The sequence below is a fragment of the Salvia miltiorrhiza genome, chromosome 8 (assembly GCF_028751815.1).
Source record: "Salvia miltiorrhiza cultivar Shanhuang (shh) chromosome 8, IMPLAD_Smil_shh, whole genome shotgun sequence".
NCBI lineage: Eukaryota > Viridiplantae > Streptophyta > Magnoliopsida > Lamiales > Lamiaceae > Salvia > Salvia miltiorrhiza.
This window is the reverse complement of record NC_080394.1, coordinates 32,624,337-32,637,667: the sequence shown is the minus strand read 5'-3', so window position 1 is coordinate 32,637,667 and position 13,331 is coordinate 32,624,337. Positions and strand designations below refer to the sequence as shown.

General features: G+C 35.2%; 1 protein-coding gene across 1 annotated transcript; it reads left to right on the top strand.

Moving 5' to 3' along the window:
• The first annotated feature begins 5,786 nt into the window (after nucleotides 1-5,786).
• LOC130998344 (helicase protein MOM1-like) lies at nucleotides 5,787-12,163 on the top strand. Its single transcript, XM_057923769.1, has 11 exons — nucleotides 5,787-5,886; nucleotides 7,189-7,296; nucleotides 7,657-7,780; nucleotides 8,426-8,507; nucleotides 9,133-9,396; nucleotides 9,474-9,647; nucleotides 9,749-10,658; nucleotides 10,749-10,822; nucleotides 10,965-11,243; nucleotides 11,327-11,525; nucleotides 11,601-12,163. Exons 1-11 carry the CDS (start codon nucleotides 5,787-5,789, stop codon nucleotides 11,855-11,857), a joined length of 2,571 nt encoding a protein of 856 aa, XP_057779752.1. The 3' UTR covers nucleotides 11,858-12,163.
• The last annotated feature ends 1,168 nt before the right edge of the window (nucleotides 12,164-13,331 follow it).

Sequence of the window (13,331 nt, the reverse complement as noted above, 5' to 3'; positions counted from 1 at the left end):
ATAATATTTTGAACTATATAAATTTTAAAGTTTTAAAAAAAATACCAAAATTTGTTAAGTTTGTGTTATGTATTATCTTTAATATACAAGGTTTAGGTTCTATTTTATATTCTCCTTTCTTTGAACTTATTTGAACCATTTTATTTTACTCTCTTTCTTTCTTTAGATATTTATAATATTTATTTTCTAAGATTTGACATAAAGTATATGCATCTTTATATAATACTATAAAAGAGCAGCAGCGCTTCCAGCACGCCTCATCTCTTGAACTCTACTGTTCATCGAAGACTTTCCAGCAGCGCCTCCAGTCCGGAGCTCGGCGTGGCGGAGAGGCTGGAGAGAGATCCAGCAGCAGTATCGCCGATCCAGCAGAGAGATCCAGCCTCATCGCCGATCCGCCTCATCGCCGATCCAGCAGCAGTCGAGAGAGCTCGCCGATCCGCCTCATCGCTGGTTGCCGAGCAGCAACAGATGGGGCGTCTGCGCACCTCCTTGAGCTCCTGAGAAGCGACGTATGGACGACGGGCTGCTCCTGAGAAGCGAGGCGGCTGCGCACCTGAGCTCCGCCGCCAACGAGCATCAGCGCCGAGCCCATCCTCGATCCGCGCACTGCGCCCAGTCCCTAGCCGACACCGGAATGGAACATCGTCCTGCTGCTCCGGCATCCTCGCCGGCCGGAGCTCATGATAAGGGAGCTTCAAGAACTCCTCCCTCAAGCTTTAACTCGATGACTCATTCTGCTGCTCGGGCCACCTCGTCAGCCGGAACTCAAGATAAGGGATTCCTAAATCTCCCCTCTGTTTCTGCAAATTTTGAACACCCTCAACCTCGATCTTCTTCCGCTCGGTCTATATCTGCCACGGTTGGTAACAGTGCGGTGAAGAATACTGAGCCCCAGGATGCCGCTGGGAAGACATCGGCCACAAAACCTTGTGATGCCGATTGCACGGCAGTTGATAGGAATTCTGTAAATCCTAGCGTGGCCGATAACGCTAGGATTTCTTATACTAGTGCTACTGTTAAGCGACCTGTTAAACGGCAAGATTTAGTTGCTCATGTTTTTCATGATTTGCGTCCAACGAAGGAAGGAGATCAATTCTCTCTCAAAATTCCAAAGGCTTTATATTTAAAGGAGGTCCAAGCTTTTGAGCATGCACTAACAGGACGACTTCTGTTGGGGAAAGGCGATAAGCCACGTTCAACTATGGAGTTGAAGTCGGAGCTTCAACAGATTTGGGGTATAAATTCTGACTGGCAATTGATTCCGCTGGGAAAGGGATTTTACACGCTCCGTTTTACTACAACGACTGATAAAGCTACGGCAAAGGCAAAGGTGATCTGGGAGCTGTCAAAGGGTCTTCTTAGGCTCCGAGAGTGGACTCGCAACTTTGATCCATTCAAAGAAAACTCTCCCTTGGCTAATGTTTGGGTGCGAATTCATTATCTTCCTATCGAGTATTGGAATCCACAAATTATCTCTGGAATTGGTCGTTACTTGGGCCATCCTCTCAAGATCGATGGTGCTTCGGCAGGTAGAGATTTTGGACATTTCGCCCGTATTCTTGTTGAAATAGATATGTCTCACCCTCTTCCTAATACTCTTCTTATTGATATGGAGGATTTTTCTTTTCATATTGAGTTTGTTTTCGAAAATCTCCCTCTTTATTGTGGTCATTGCAAGATTACGGGACACTCCCCCGATAGATGCCGCAAGTCGAAGTTTGGGGGGATGGGTGAGCAGAATGACACGGTCAATGATAAGGTTAAGATTACGCAAGTTCACAATGGACCGCATTGGCAGGCGGCGATTACCTCGAATGAACAGGCTGCAAATATAAATGTTCAACAACAACTAACTTGGAAGCCGGTGCAGCCAGAGTTTGGCCAGCAGAAGGCTGCCACTTTGAAGAAGCAGCGGCAGGTTGCTCCGACGGAATCGGCAGAGAAAGATACTCATGCTAAACCTGTTGAGGCTTGGTCAAAGATCGCCGAACAGGCGGTAAAAAAACAGATTGTTGTTCCGGTTCTTCATAAAGAGGCTGTCGAGACACGAAATGCATTTCAGGCTCTGGACTTGGAGAATAATGCGGAGACTTGTTTGGATACGGGCGTGGATCCTATTTCTGGACCGTCTTTCGGGGTTCATTTATCTGAGCCGGATTTGTTGGACAAAATACTGGTTCCGATTCAGGGGAATAAAGATGTGATTAAAGATAGTGACTTAGTCATTAACGAGGAGTACTCTGATGTGGAGGAAACTTTGGAGATGGAGGCTCCGGATGGCACGGGTTTGAACAAACCGATTATTGACGACACAGCTGTTGCTCTCGAACGTGACCCAACTTTGGACAAAAGCGGGGGGTTTCGCATGAAGGTAACAAGGATTTGTCCGCTCTTGGCCCGGACAATATTACTAGTCGCATTAGTCGGTTAGAGGAGCAGGTTAGTCAGGGGATGCAATTACTCTCGGACAAGACGACCAAGCGGGGACGTGGCCGCCCAAAGGGCACGGGAAAGGGCATGGGAAGTGAGCCCATGCAAGCAGTTACGGAAGGTAGCATAAAAGGTCGCCTCAGGAATGCGGGGGAAATGGGCTACAATCCGAGGAACTTTGTGGTTGATTATAGCAATAGTGATAGCATGAATGCAATGAATAACATAGTTCATAGACGTTGGTCAGATGAGATGGACGACTATCCTGATTTATGGGATCGCTAGTGTCTTCAAGTTTCTTTGTTTAACGATCTCTTTTCGAGTTTCGTGCCCTTAGTCTGCGTTTTGTGCTCTCAAGGGATTTTTTTACTTTTTCTTTTATAAAAAGCCTCAATTTAATAATAATAATACTATAAAAGATGAGTTATTTTATTTTGTTTTAGTTTGTTGGTGAAAAAATAATTAAATGTCTTTTTTTTTCTTGCAAAAAAACTTACATGATTGTTTGATTATAATTATTTTAATTTAATGCAATTAAGGAGAAGGAAATTTCAATATGAATTTGTAAAAAAATAGTTATTTATCTTAAAATTAGAATTTAAAATGTAATATAGATTTATTTAATAATATATACAAATTATTTATTTGTTTGTATAAACATATTTGTTGTTATATTTTGTTTTTATATTATTCGGATTTTTTCTATTTTTGTAATTATTTTTGGGCTATTTAAATATGAACTTTTAATAATAATGCAGTTCGTACTTTTAAGAGCCCAAAATTATTATATGACGTCTATTCATATTGTTATTGATAGTTTAATTTAGTGTTATTTGCTCAAAATGAGATTCACTTAAATTATATGCTTTATAATCAGTAAATTTAATTATTATACAATACTCATCAAATTTAATACTTATACTCCTACTCATTAAGTTGATAAATTATCAAATACTAATATTTAAATTAACAGATTTTTTTTGTTATTAATTAATTTAACTCATAAATAATACTCCTTTCGTCCCACACTAATAGGCTCACTTCTTTTGGGCACGCAGATTAAAAAACTTACTTTTCTGGAGTAAGTAGCGTGGTTTACACCAATTAAGTACATTTTCTTTACTGAAAATGAAAAACAAGCCTTTTGGAGTGAGACGTCTCAAAAAGGAAAACGAACCTATTAAAATGAGATGGAGGAAGTAATATATTTATATAAATTAAAATTTTAAAAATAAATAAATATATCGTGGCCCGTGCATCGCACGGGAGGATGTACTAGTTATATTTGACACATAAGATCCCATTTGCATGGAATGTAGCAACTAGCAAATGCCAAAAATGAGTATATTTGGTAGACATGTTTGCAAAGTTGGATAGTTTTGAAGATCCACTATACTTTTTTCTTTTTTACCATAAAATCCCCCTTTACTTTATATACTTGTAACTTGTAAGTATGTAGCCCCAACATAGAAATTTGGGCTTAGATTAACAAGTGGGCCGAGCAAAACATAAGGCCCATTTTGTAAAAAGTCCATAATAGTGAGCTTGTCAGTCGAATATTTTTTTCAATTTCAATTTTTAATAATAGATTTTATAAAACTTGAATAATTGATACTCCCTTCATTTCACTATGAGTGACTCAAAAATTTTGAGCATAAAAATTAAAATGATATGTAAATTGATTAAAAGTGGTTGAACCTACATTTTTTTAAGAGTTAAATTTTTTCATTTATGAAAATAAGCTACTTATAATGGGATGACTCAAAATAGAACATATGTCACTATTTTTTTTTTTTTTTTAACAAATATATGTCACTTTTAATAGGAGGGATAGTTGGCATAATGTCAAAACTTTATATATTAACTAGTTCATGTATGAATGACACTTAAATCCTTTTATCTAACATGTGTTCCATTTTTATTTTTTAGAATGAAATGACATTTTAAATCCTCTATCCTAAATGTCCACATGCGTTTCATTTTCATCTTTTTTAGCTTAGTTTACTATTTTCTTCAAATTCAATATCTAATGTTTTGATTTAATTTTACAATTTTTAATTATGATAATTAGAATTTATAATTATTGCAATTTTTCGTTCATAAACTAGAGTACATACTTTGTAAGTTTAATTTTTAATACGAAAAGAATATAATTAAAATTTATTAATATTTAATAAGTACTTTTATTTTTAATAATAAATAATGTTATAATTATAAAACTAATACTCCATCCGTCCCTTACTAATGTGCATTTTTTTTGTCATTTTGATACATCCCATAAAAGATGTATTATTTTTTTTGTACAATATTTCATGACAAATCCATTACTCCCTCGGTCCTATTAAAAGTGATATGTATTTAATTTTGGATTGTCTCATTATAAGTGGCTTGTTCCCATTAATGACAAAATTTAACCATTAAAAAAGTGTAGCTCCCACCACTTTAGACGAATTTACATCTTTTTCTTAATTTACATGTTCAAAAAATTTGTCACTCGTAATTAGAGTTGTAAACGAATCGAATCGAAGCGAATATCACTATATTCGATTTGTATTCATGAAATTATTTAAGATTCAAATCAATATTCGAATACCTTTCGAATAATAAATCTGATTCGTATTCGATTCGAATTGATATTCAAGCTATTCGTATTCGATTCAATTCAAAATTTTATAAAAAAAATATCTAAAATAATATTCTAAACAATATAAGATTCTATATTCAACCTAGAGATATGAAAGTGAAATAAAGGTGAGCGTTTGCTCTTGAATTTAAGGCTTAGAGATATTAAGATTTAGTTTTAATCATTTTTGTTTTTTTGTTTAATTCATTTAATTATAATTTATTAGTTTATCTATTTAATCATAAGGTTTAGGTTGGTTGTTGGTATACGTTTCTTTCATTAGTTATCTCTATTCAATTATAATTAGATTAGATAGTTATAAATTATATATATATATTATAAATATTTAATCAAATCGAATACTTACGAATATCGAATCGAATATCAAAATTTTCAATTTGTATTTGGTAACTAATCGAATAAAAAATATTATTTGTATTTGGATTCGATTTGTAAATTTTCGAAAATGAATATCAAAATTCGAATACGAATACCGAATCGAACAAAATTATTTGATTCGTATACAACCCTACTCGTAATGGGACGAAAGGAGTATTATCAACTTTCTCAATCTATTCATAATTTATCACACAACCTATCATAAATCTCACATTTTTTATTTTTACTATCATAACACTCGAATTTGTTTCTTCACTTATAACACATGCACCTAATATTTTTCTAAAATCCATGCACTCTTTCTTGAGGAAAGAAGAAGCAGTTGGTTGGCATGGGAGAGCGAAAGAATCTGAATTGGATAAAGTACAGCGCCAAAACGGAAACAACTGCAATGCTGCAAAAGTTGGCAGTTGCACAGTATAGCAACAGAGGCAAAACATCCCCTTCCAAATTTCCAATACCATCAAAGCGCGTGCATGTATATATTTGTATTCACACAATACAATATATCCATTTTTCTTCTCGCACAAAAAACAAAGAAACCAAGGTTAACAGAGCTCTTGCCTTCTGTTTCATTGAATCAACATTTTTCTCATCTAGAAGCTTCCAGAATTTTCGTCGCTTGTTTAGGCGCCACCAGGGGTAGTTTCCGATCACTACAGCCGCCTTTCGTCGAATCGGCGGGTGGGACTCTAGAGGTTAGTTTTTACCACAAATTGTGTGCGATCTCTGTTTGTCTCTCTTCTCTGTGTATGTTTTAATGCACAACCTTCACCATACATGTAGCTTTCCTGTTTAGTCCTGCCTTCTCGAAATTCTGTGACAAATGTGTGTACGTTAATATCCTTCACATTTTGTCATTTGATTTTTTTTTTCCACTTTATTTTTCAAGTCCAAATTTGATGATTTTTTTAGATGATTGTGCTCAGATTTTCTTATTGAGTATTTCGACTCCATTTTAATATTGAGGTTTCGAAGTCTAAATTTGAGGATCTTTTACATGATTTTGCTCATTAATATTAATTTATTGAGATTTGGAAGCTATATTTGATCGCGCAAGTATTTACACCAGGATTCCTGATTTCTTTGCCTGCGAGCTTCGGAGCTCGTCGGGGTTTTTGATTTTGTGCTCAAACAATAAACATATGTTGTATCTCTATTTTTCAGCTTGTTGAGGCAGCCTGCTTATTGTTTTCTTCTTTTTTAGTGGAGATACCATCTTGATGTGGTATCTGACTGATCTGGTGCCACTGGCCATAGACGGAAAGGCATAGTTACACCCGCTGCTTTTCATCTCTGTGGTGACTTTAGGTTATAGCTTGGTCTGTAAGCCACCCAAACTCTACCAGCAAAAACAGCATTAACCATCAAATAGCAAGGTGTTCCAATAGTATGTTTCTGTGATTTGGTATACATTGTGATTGTAGAATATCTGTTATTTTCTCGACTTGTTTTAGAGAAGGTATGCAGTAACTCTTTTTTCTTAAAAAAATTAAATATAAATCACGGTTATTCATCTTATATCCATCAAGATCAAGTGAAGTAGTGGGTTGATAAATAGACTTAGACATAATAGACAGAAAAGGAATAAGCAGCAAGACTCCGGAGAAACTTGAATGCATGGTGACAAGCATTGAGATAAATAAATTGAATAGGGATGTCAGAAAAATTCATGTAGAAGTTAGAAAACAATGCACGAATTGTTATATATTTCCACTTGTCCCTTTGAACAGAGTTGCCATTTTTGAGCTGTGGGAATGAAAAGGGAAACTACGAAGCTAAATGGTCGAAGCTACAAAGAGTGGTTGAAATCACTAGTGAAAGCAAAAAGATCAGGTTTGGTTAGTTTGCCTCTTTTTAATTGTGATCAAGGAGTGGTCATGAAAATTTTGCTAGATTGTGAACTTTTTGTATTACTAAAGCTTACCTTAAGGTCGGTCATTCTGGCAAAACTATGACCAGTTGAAAAATGGGAATTTGGCATGATCATTATTTGTCCACTAATTTGCAAAGTTTTCAGAAGAAAATAAATGGGATTTATCATCATTACTGAAGTTTATTACATACAAATTGAGAGTACCTTTAACCTGCATGTCAACAGAGTCAGACTTTCATCTCTAGAGTGGCTTTTTTCTGATTATGCAGCTATTGATCACCCTTAGTATCTTTCTTCTGAATGATGTATAACTTATGTTTGACAGACCCTTCAGTTGAGAAAGAGAGTTTGCTGCCTCAAACTCATGTTCATGTTACTGGACCAAAAGACTCCAGTGACAGTGAAACAACCAATGCTAATAGTTCATCATCACTTTCACAACAGGGAAGGTACTAGTTAATCTATTGAAATTCTAAATTCTTTAATTTGAGATTCTATTTTATCATTGAATTTAGAGACTCTGGTTACAGGAGAGCTAATCTCCATTCTCTAAACAAGTCTAAAACTAACAATGAAACAGATGCCTATGTTGTTCAGAACTGTTCAAATTCGTAGACGAAATGTGCAGATAAACAATAAAGAAATAGTATGACAGTAAAATGAATTGACTTAATTTCTCTTACATAATTTGCATTTTGATATTGAAATTACTTTTTTTAAATATTCCATAGAATGATTAATATATATGGTGCCCAAAATATTAATCAGAAACCATTATGAATTTTTGAAAATTTCACACTCATTAATTGCAAGATTGTTAGTTATGCTTATAGATTACAGTGTCATCATCTTATGATATTTTCCATCATTCGATTCACTGATATTTCAGATACAATTTGTGTTTTGTTTATTAAGTTCTGACTTCTGAGCTCTAAGTGAGTTACAATATCATAGATTTGGTTCTTCATGCTAAGAATATAAATGACTAAACTCTGACATCTCTTTTCACCATTTTAAATTCTTCTCCTATCTTGTGTTTTCCTTTTCCTAGAGGCTAACTGAACATTTGAAGCGAATGACATGTTTCTTGGTAGGACGGATTTTCAACTGCGGCGGATAAGACACTCAGATCAAGCCAAAACAAGTTATAGTCCAGACCTTGCTGCTCCAACTGAGGTATGTTTCTGCTATTGCAATTTACAGTACCATTTTGTTCTTTAGCATGGAGTTTTTTGTTTGACAAACACATGTTTATTTAATTTTACTGAGAAATTTGGAAAGTCTGTAAAGGGATCTTCAGTGTTTATTCCACGAGTTACGGTTGTTGCTGACACTTTATCATGACAATTTAGTTTTCATATAAAATTATTTAATGTGATGTTGTTGTGAATGAACTTTGAAAAAGTCTTTCACATGATACTGTGTTAGAAATAAATGCTATGTGCTTGGCACATCTATTTTCTCCTGACATACTGCACTCTTTTTTATATGAATACTAAATGTATAATTTGTTACTGCAATGTGTTCAAAACTATTTTGAGATATTTCAATCTTTATTCTCTTTTTTATGCTCTTCCACAGCATAGAAAATCGAGCTGAATGGAAGATTTGTATTATATGACCTTCAAGTGTTCAACTAAATGTATTGAAGCAAGCACAATTCTATTAATGTTTTCTACAGAGTACAAAGATGTGATCCTACATGATTGATAGAAGTTTCAAAATATATTTCAGCTCCTTGGGATTTTATATCCATTTTATTCTATTTGATGGATTAACCATTAACAATACAATGATAAAGCTGCAGAAAATAGAGAACAACATTTTAGAGAGTCGAGGCAATGTGGATGAATCTAAACAGCAAGAGAAATTAGTGCATCCTTTTGCAGAAGAGAACAAAACTACCACAACTGAATTAGTAGAGTACTGGGTGCCTGTGAGGCTATCCAACATACAGACAGAGCAGTATTGTGGCTCTCTGTTTTCAAACTCAACTGTTTTATGTTCTTCTTACAAGTTCGATCCAACAAAAGTCCTTCATGAGATACTTGTCTCAACCAAAAAGGTAAGTATCTTCATGAGAAATTTGTGCATCCTTTAGTATTGATACTCAAATGCTTACTTATTGTCGTTTGTTCCCAGTGCTGTGATCATCCTTATCTTGTGGATCACTCTTTGCGTACCTCTCTGCTACAAGATTTTCCACAATCTGAGCAATTGGATGCACAAATAAGATTGAGTAGCAAATTGCTTCTCCTCCACAAGGCCTTACTGGAGATAAACAAGCGAGGATTAAGAGTACTTGTCCTCTATCAGGTACTTTGATTGCATTTAACACGTAAGTATCTCTGATTTCAATTGGATGCACAAATTAGGCCTATATAATCTTACGAAGGATTTTATGTATCTTGAAACAGTCACTTGCAGATTCTGGACCAATCACTATCACTAATGGTGATATGTTGGATGATATTATCCATGAAAAGTTTGGTGGAGATTCTTTTGTACGTATTGATGGACATATATCTCGGTCGAAAAGACAAGAAGTCCTCGACACTTTCAATGATAAAGAGGGTGGGAAATTCGTATGCTTAATGGAAACCCGTGCCTGTGTTCCAAGCATTAAACTTAAATCCATAGACACTGTTATTTTCTTCAATAGTGATTGGGATCCAATGAATGACTTGAAGGCTCTGCGAAAGATCAATCTGGATTCACAATTTGAGCAGGTGAAGGTCTTTCGCTTGTATTCAGCTTACACTTTAGAGGAAAAGGTCCTGATGCTTACCAAGCAAGGCACGGGTCCAGATGGAAATGTGAGCAATATCAGACGAAGTACGTGCCATGAGTTGCTGACCTGGGGCGCCTACTATTTGTTTGAAAAGCTTGAAAGCTTCCATGCCGTCAGTACTGCAGATGGAGCTTCAACTGATTTCCATGGAAACTCATCTGTGGAAGACGTGTTCCATGAGATGTCCATCCTATTACCTAACAATGACAAGAGTAATGTTGATTCCAAAAGCTCATCAATTTTGAAAGTACAGCAGATTGGAGGTGTTTACCCCACCGATATCTCTCTGGTAGGCGAAGTAGGGTATCCTCTCATGGAGAATTTTTCAGTAATTGAGGAGATGTTAACGAAAGAACCACCCTATGTTTTCTGGATAAATATACTCGAAGGGAGGACGCCTAGCTGGAAATACTTTTCCTATCGACCACCAAGGACTAGGAAAAGTTTTCAAAGGCTTGATGATTCACTTGAGAAATGTGTTGGGCCTTCCAAGAAATGCAGGACAGAGGGTGGAAGCACTGCTTGTCAAACTTCAGGTTTTGCCATATCCTTGTGCATCTTATGAATTGCGCCACTTTCTTTTTGGTGTTCCTCAAAAAATTCTAACATCATGTTCAACTCACAAGGTGAAGCAGCTGCTCCAAGAAGCATGCAGACTCCAATACTGGATAAGCCATCCTTAATGCAGATCCAATCTCTGGTAATAATGTTGTATTGATTGTCATCTTTTATCTTTGCAAGTTTTCAGTCAGATGATGAATATATTTCGTTGGAGCAATGTTCTGTTTTTTCTTTTTTCATTCTAAAATTGCATTTCGTTGGACTGTTGTCTACTTTTGCAGTTGCCTTGGCCTACAAAAATACAAAATGATAACCAGCTAGAATCTAACTGCTCTAGTTCTGAGTCCTGGCAATCAGAATCTTCTTGGGAACATGCTGCAGGAGTGTCCCCTCTCGAAGCCACGCAAAGAGCTCCAAAAACGAATGAATCTGTAAGAGCACCAGAAACCTCCCAAGTAACTCATGTTGAGGTACTTCAATCTGTCTGTAAAGCTCTGCAGACAGAGTTGGAAAGATTACAGAAACAGAAAACTGAATCTTCAAAACAGCATGAAGATATGGTTTGTTTCCTAACTCTTCCTTCTCAGCCGAATCACATGGTGAACTCACCTAACAATTTCTGCCTTCAACTATCAACCTGCAGAAACTGCAATCGAGAATGGCATGCGAGAGAGAGGTTGATGAGATACACAAGAAGTATGAGACAATGCTTCAAACTGCAGATGCGGCTTTTCTGGAGGAGAAAGCAGCTCTTGATGCTAGATACAACAAAGTATTCGTCAACAAGGAATTAGCCGAGGCATTGATGCAGAGGAATTCCAAAGATGCATCTCTCACACAAGGTTTGTATATTATCTTATATCTATTAAAAAATGTACTTGCTTACATTTGATCATCATTATTCTACCATGTCCCAGTGGCTACAAAATTTGCAATGGAGCAGGCGTATCGACTAATTTCTCAATCAAGAGCTGAACTAGTGCTGCCAATTTCCAACTGCTCACCAGATCTCCATCATCTTCAAGCGAGCGGTTTGAGGGCGCCTGCGCCACACTTGAGGCATTCTCCACCTTGTGCAGTTTCCAAGGTGTTGTCTGAGCACCCAAAGCTAATATTTTCGCCAGTTAGCCTTGAGCAGGTGACGCCTTTGTTACCTACCCTGCTACCGCCGTAAAAGAAAGCTGAAGCATTCCCTTAGGCACGGAACGGAAGACGTATAACATAACCTTTTTTTGTTGATTAGGCTGAGAGAAAACTAATATTCTGTTTTTTGCATCAATACCATTTTGTTTTTGGTATTTGATAACCAACGATGATATTCAACACTTTGGTGCATATCCATTTTGAAATTTTATTTGAGAAAATACAAAACTGGTATTACAATATAATAAAGAGGATGCATATTAAACTAATAATGTATTGTTAAGTAAAATAATATTTTATAGAAATTCAGAGTAATCTATATTATTAGTTGAGCTTATTTTTATTGTTTTGTGTGCGTGTGATTGTTCTTGATGCAACTAGTATGCCTCCCATGCAATGCAGACATTTAGATCCATAACATTTGAAAAAACAATCATTTTAATTAGAGAGGGAATTTTTGGTTTGAAGCAAGAAAAACAAAAAAATTGCTCCAAAATCTATGTAGATGTGGAAAAGAAAGAAAGGAATACTTAGAATTTAGAAACCCTCAATTAATTTCAAGTTAAATTCATATTAATTTGTGATTTGAAACTCCACTTTCAGTGAAGAATGTATATAGTGGGTTGCCTAAATAGTTTAGATAAATCAGTATCTACCAAATCAAGGTATATTCAGATCAATTTTGATTTACCAAATACTTATATTTGGATATTAGATCAATACTGGTGATAGATTTATGATTTTAATCGCTTTTTCAATTAATCAGCAATGATTAGTAAAAATCCAAAAAATAAAAAATATTTATATTAAAATTATTATTATTATATTGATTATAGATTAATATGTTATAATAAAAACATTTAAGTACGTTAGTACCATTAGAATTTAGAACTTTTATCTCCAATCCTTTTATGCTAGAGACATGAATATATAAATATCTATTTTTAGAATATGCAAATAAGCAGGAAAACTTAAGTTATCATTTTCAGAAAATTGTAATTAGGGTTGGGGAAATATACCGAAAACTCGGTATACCGGCCATACCGTATCGTAAAATATCGTAAAATACCGAACATAAGATATATCGGATTTTTTGGTAAGGTATAATACCGTACCGTAGATTTACGATAAGGTAAAGGTATGAATTTTTCAGATACCGGGGTATACCGGCATATACCGATACCGCGGTATATACCGAAAAAGTCAATAAATACCGTATGAAAGGTATATACCGGCATAAGGTATGATACCTTATTAACGGTATACCGGTATATATCGGTATTAAGGAATAATACCTTGTTCTGATATACAACCGTTGTCGGTATATCGAAAATCGGGGAAAAAACTGTATCAAAATCTATAGTTTCAAAATATGTAATATATATTTTTATATTTATATTTTTAAAAATATTGATAAATTTTATAAAATGATGTATATAATTTATATTATATGAATATATACAAGTTCTTGAATTTATAAATGTCATCAAATGATACAAAAATAA

Coding starts and splice junctions, on each gene's coding strand:
- LOC130998344 (XM_057923769.1), top strand. CDS start 5,787: ATGGGAGAGCGAAAGAATCTGAATTGGATAAAGTACAGCGCCAAAACG. Junction 7,297..7,656: donor AAGCAAAAAGATCAGGTTTG/GTTAGTTTGCCT, acceptor TATGTTTGACAG/ACCCTTCAGTTGAGAAAGAG. Junction 11,526..11,600: donor AGATGCATCTCTCACACAAG/GTTTGTATATTA, acceptor ACCATGTCCCAG/TGGCTACAAAATTTGCAATG.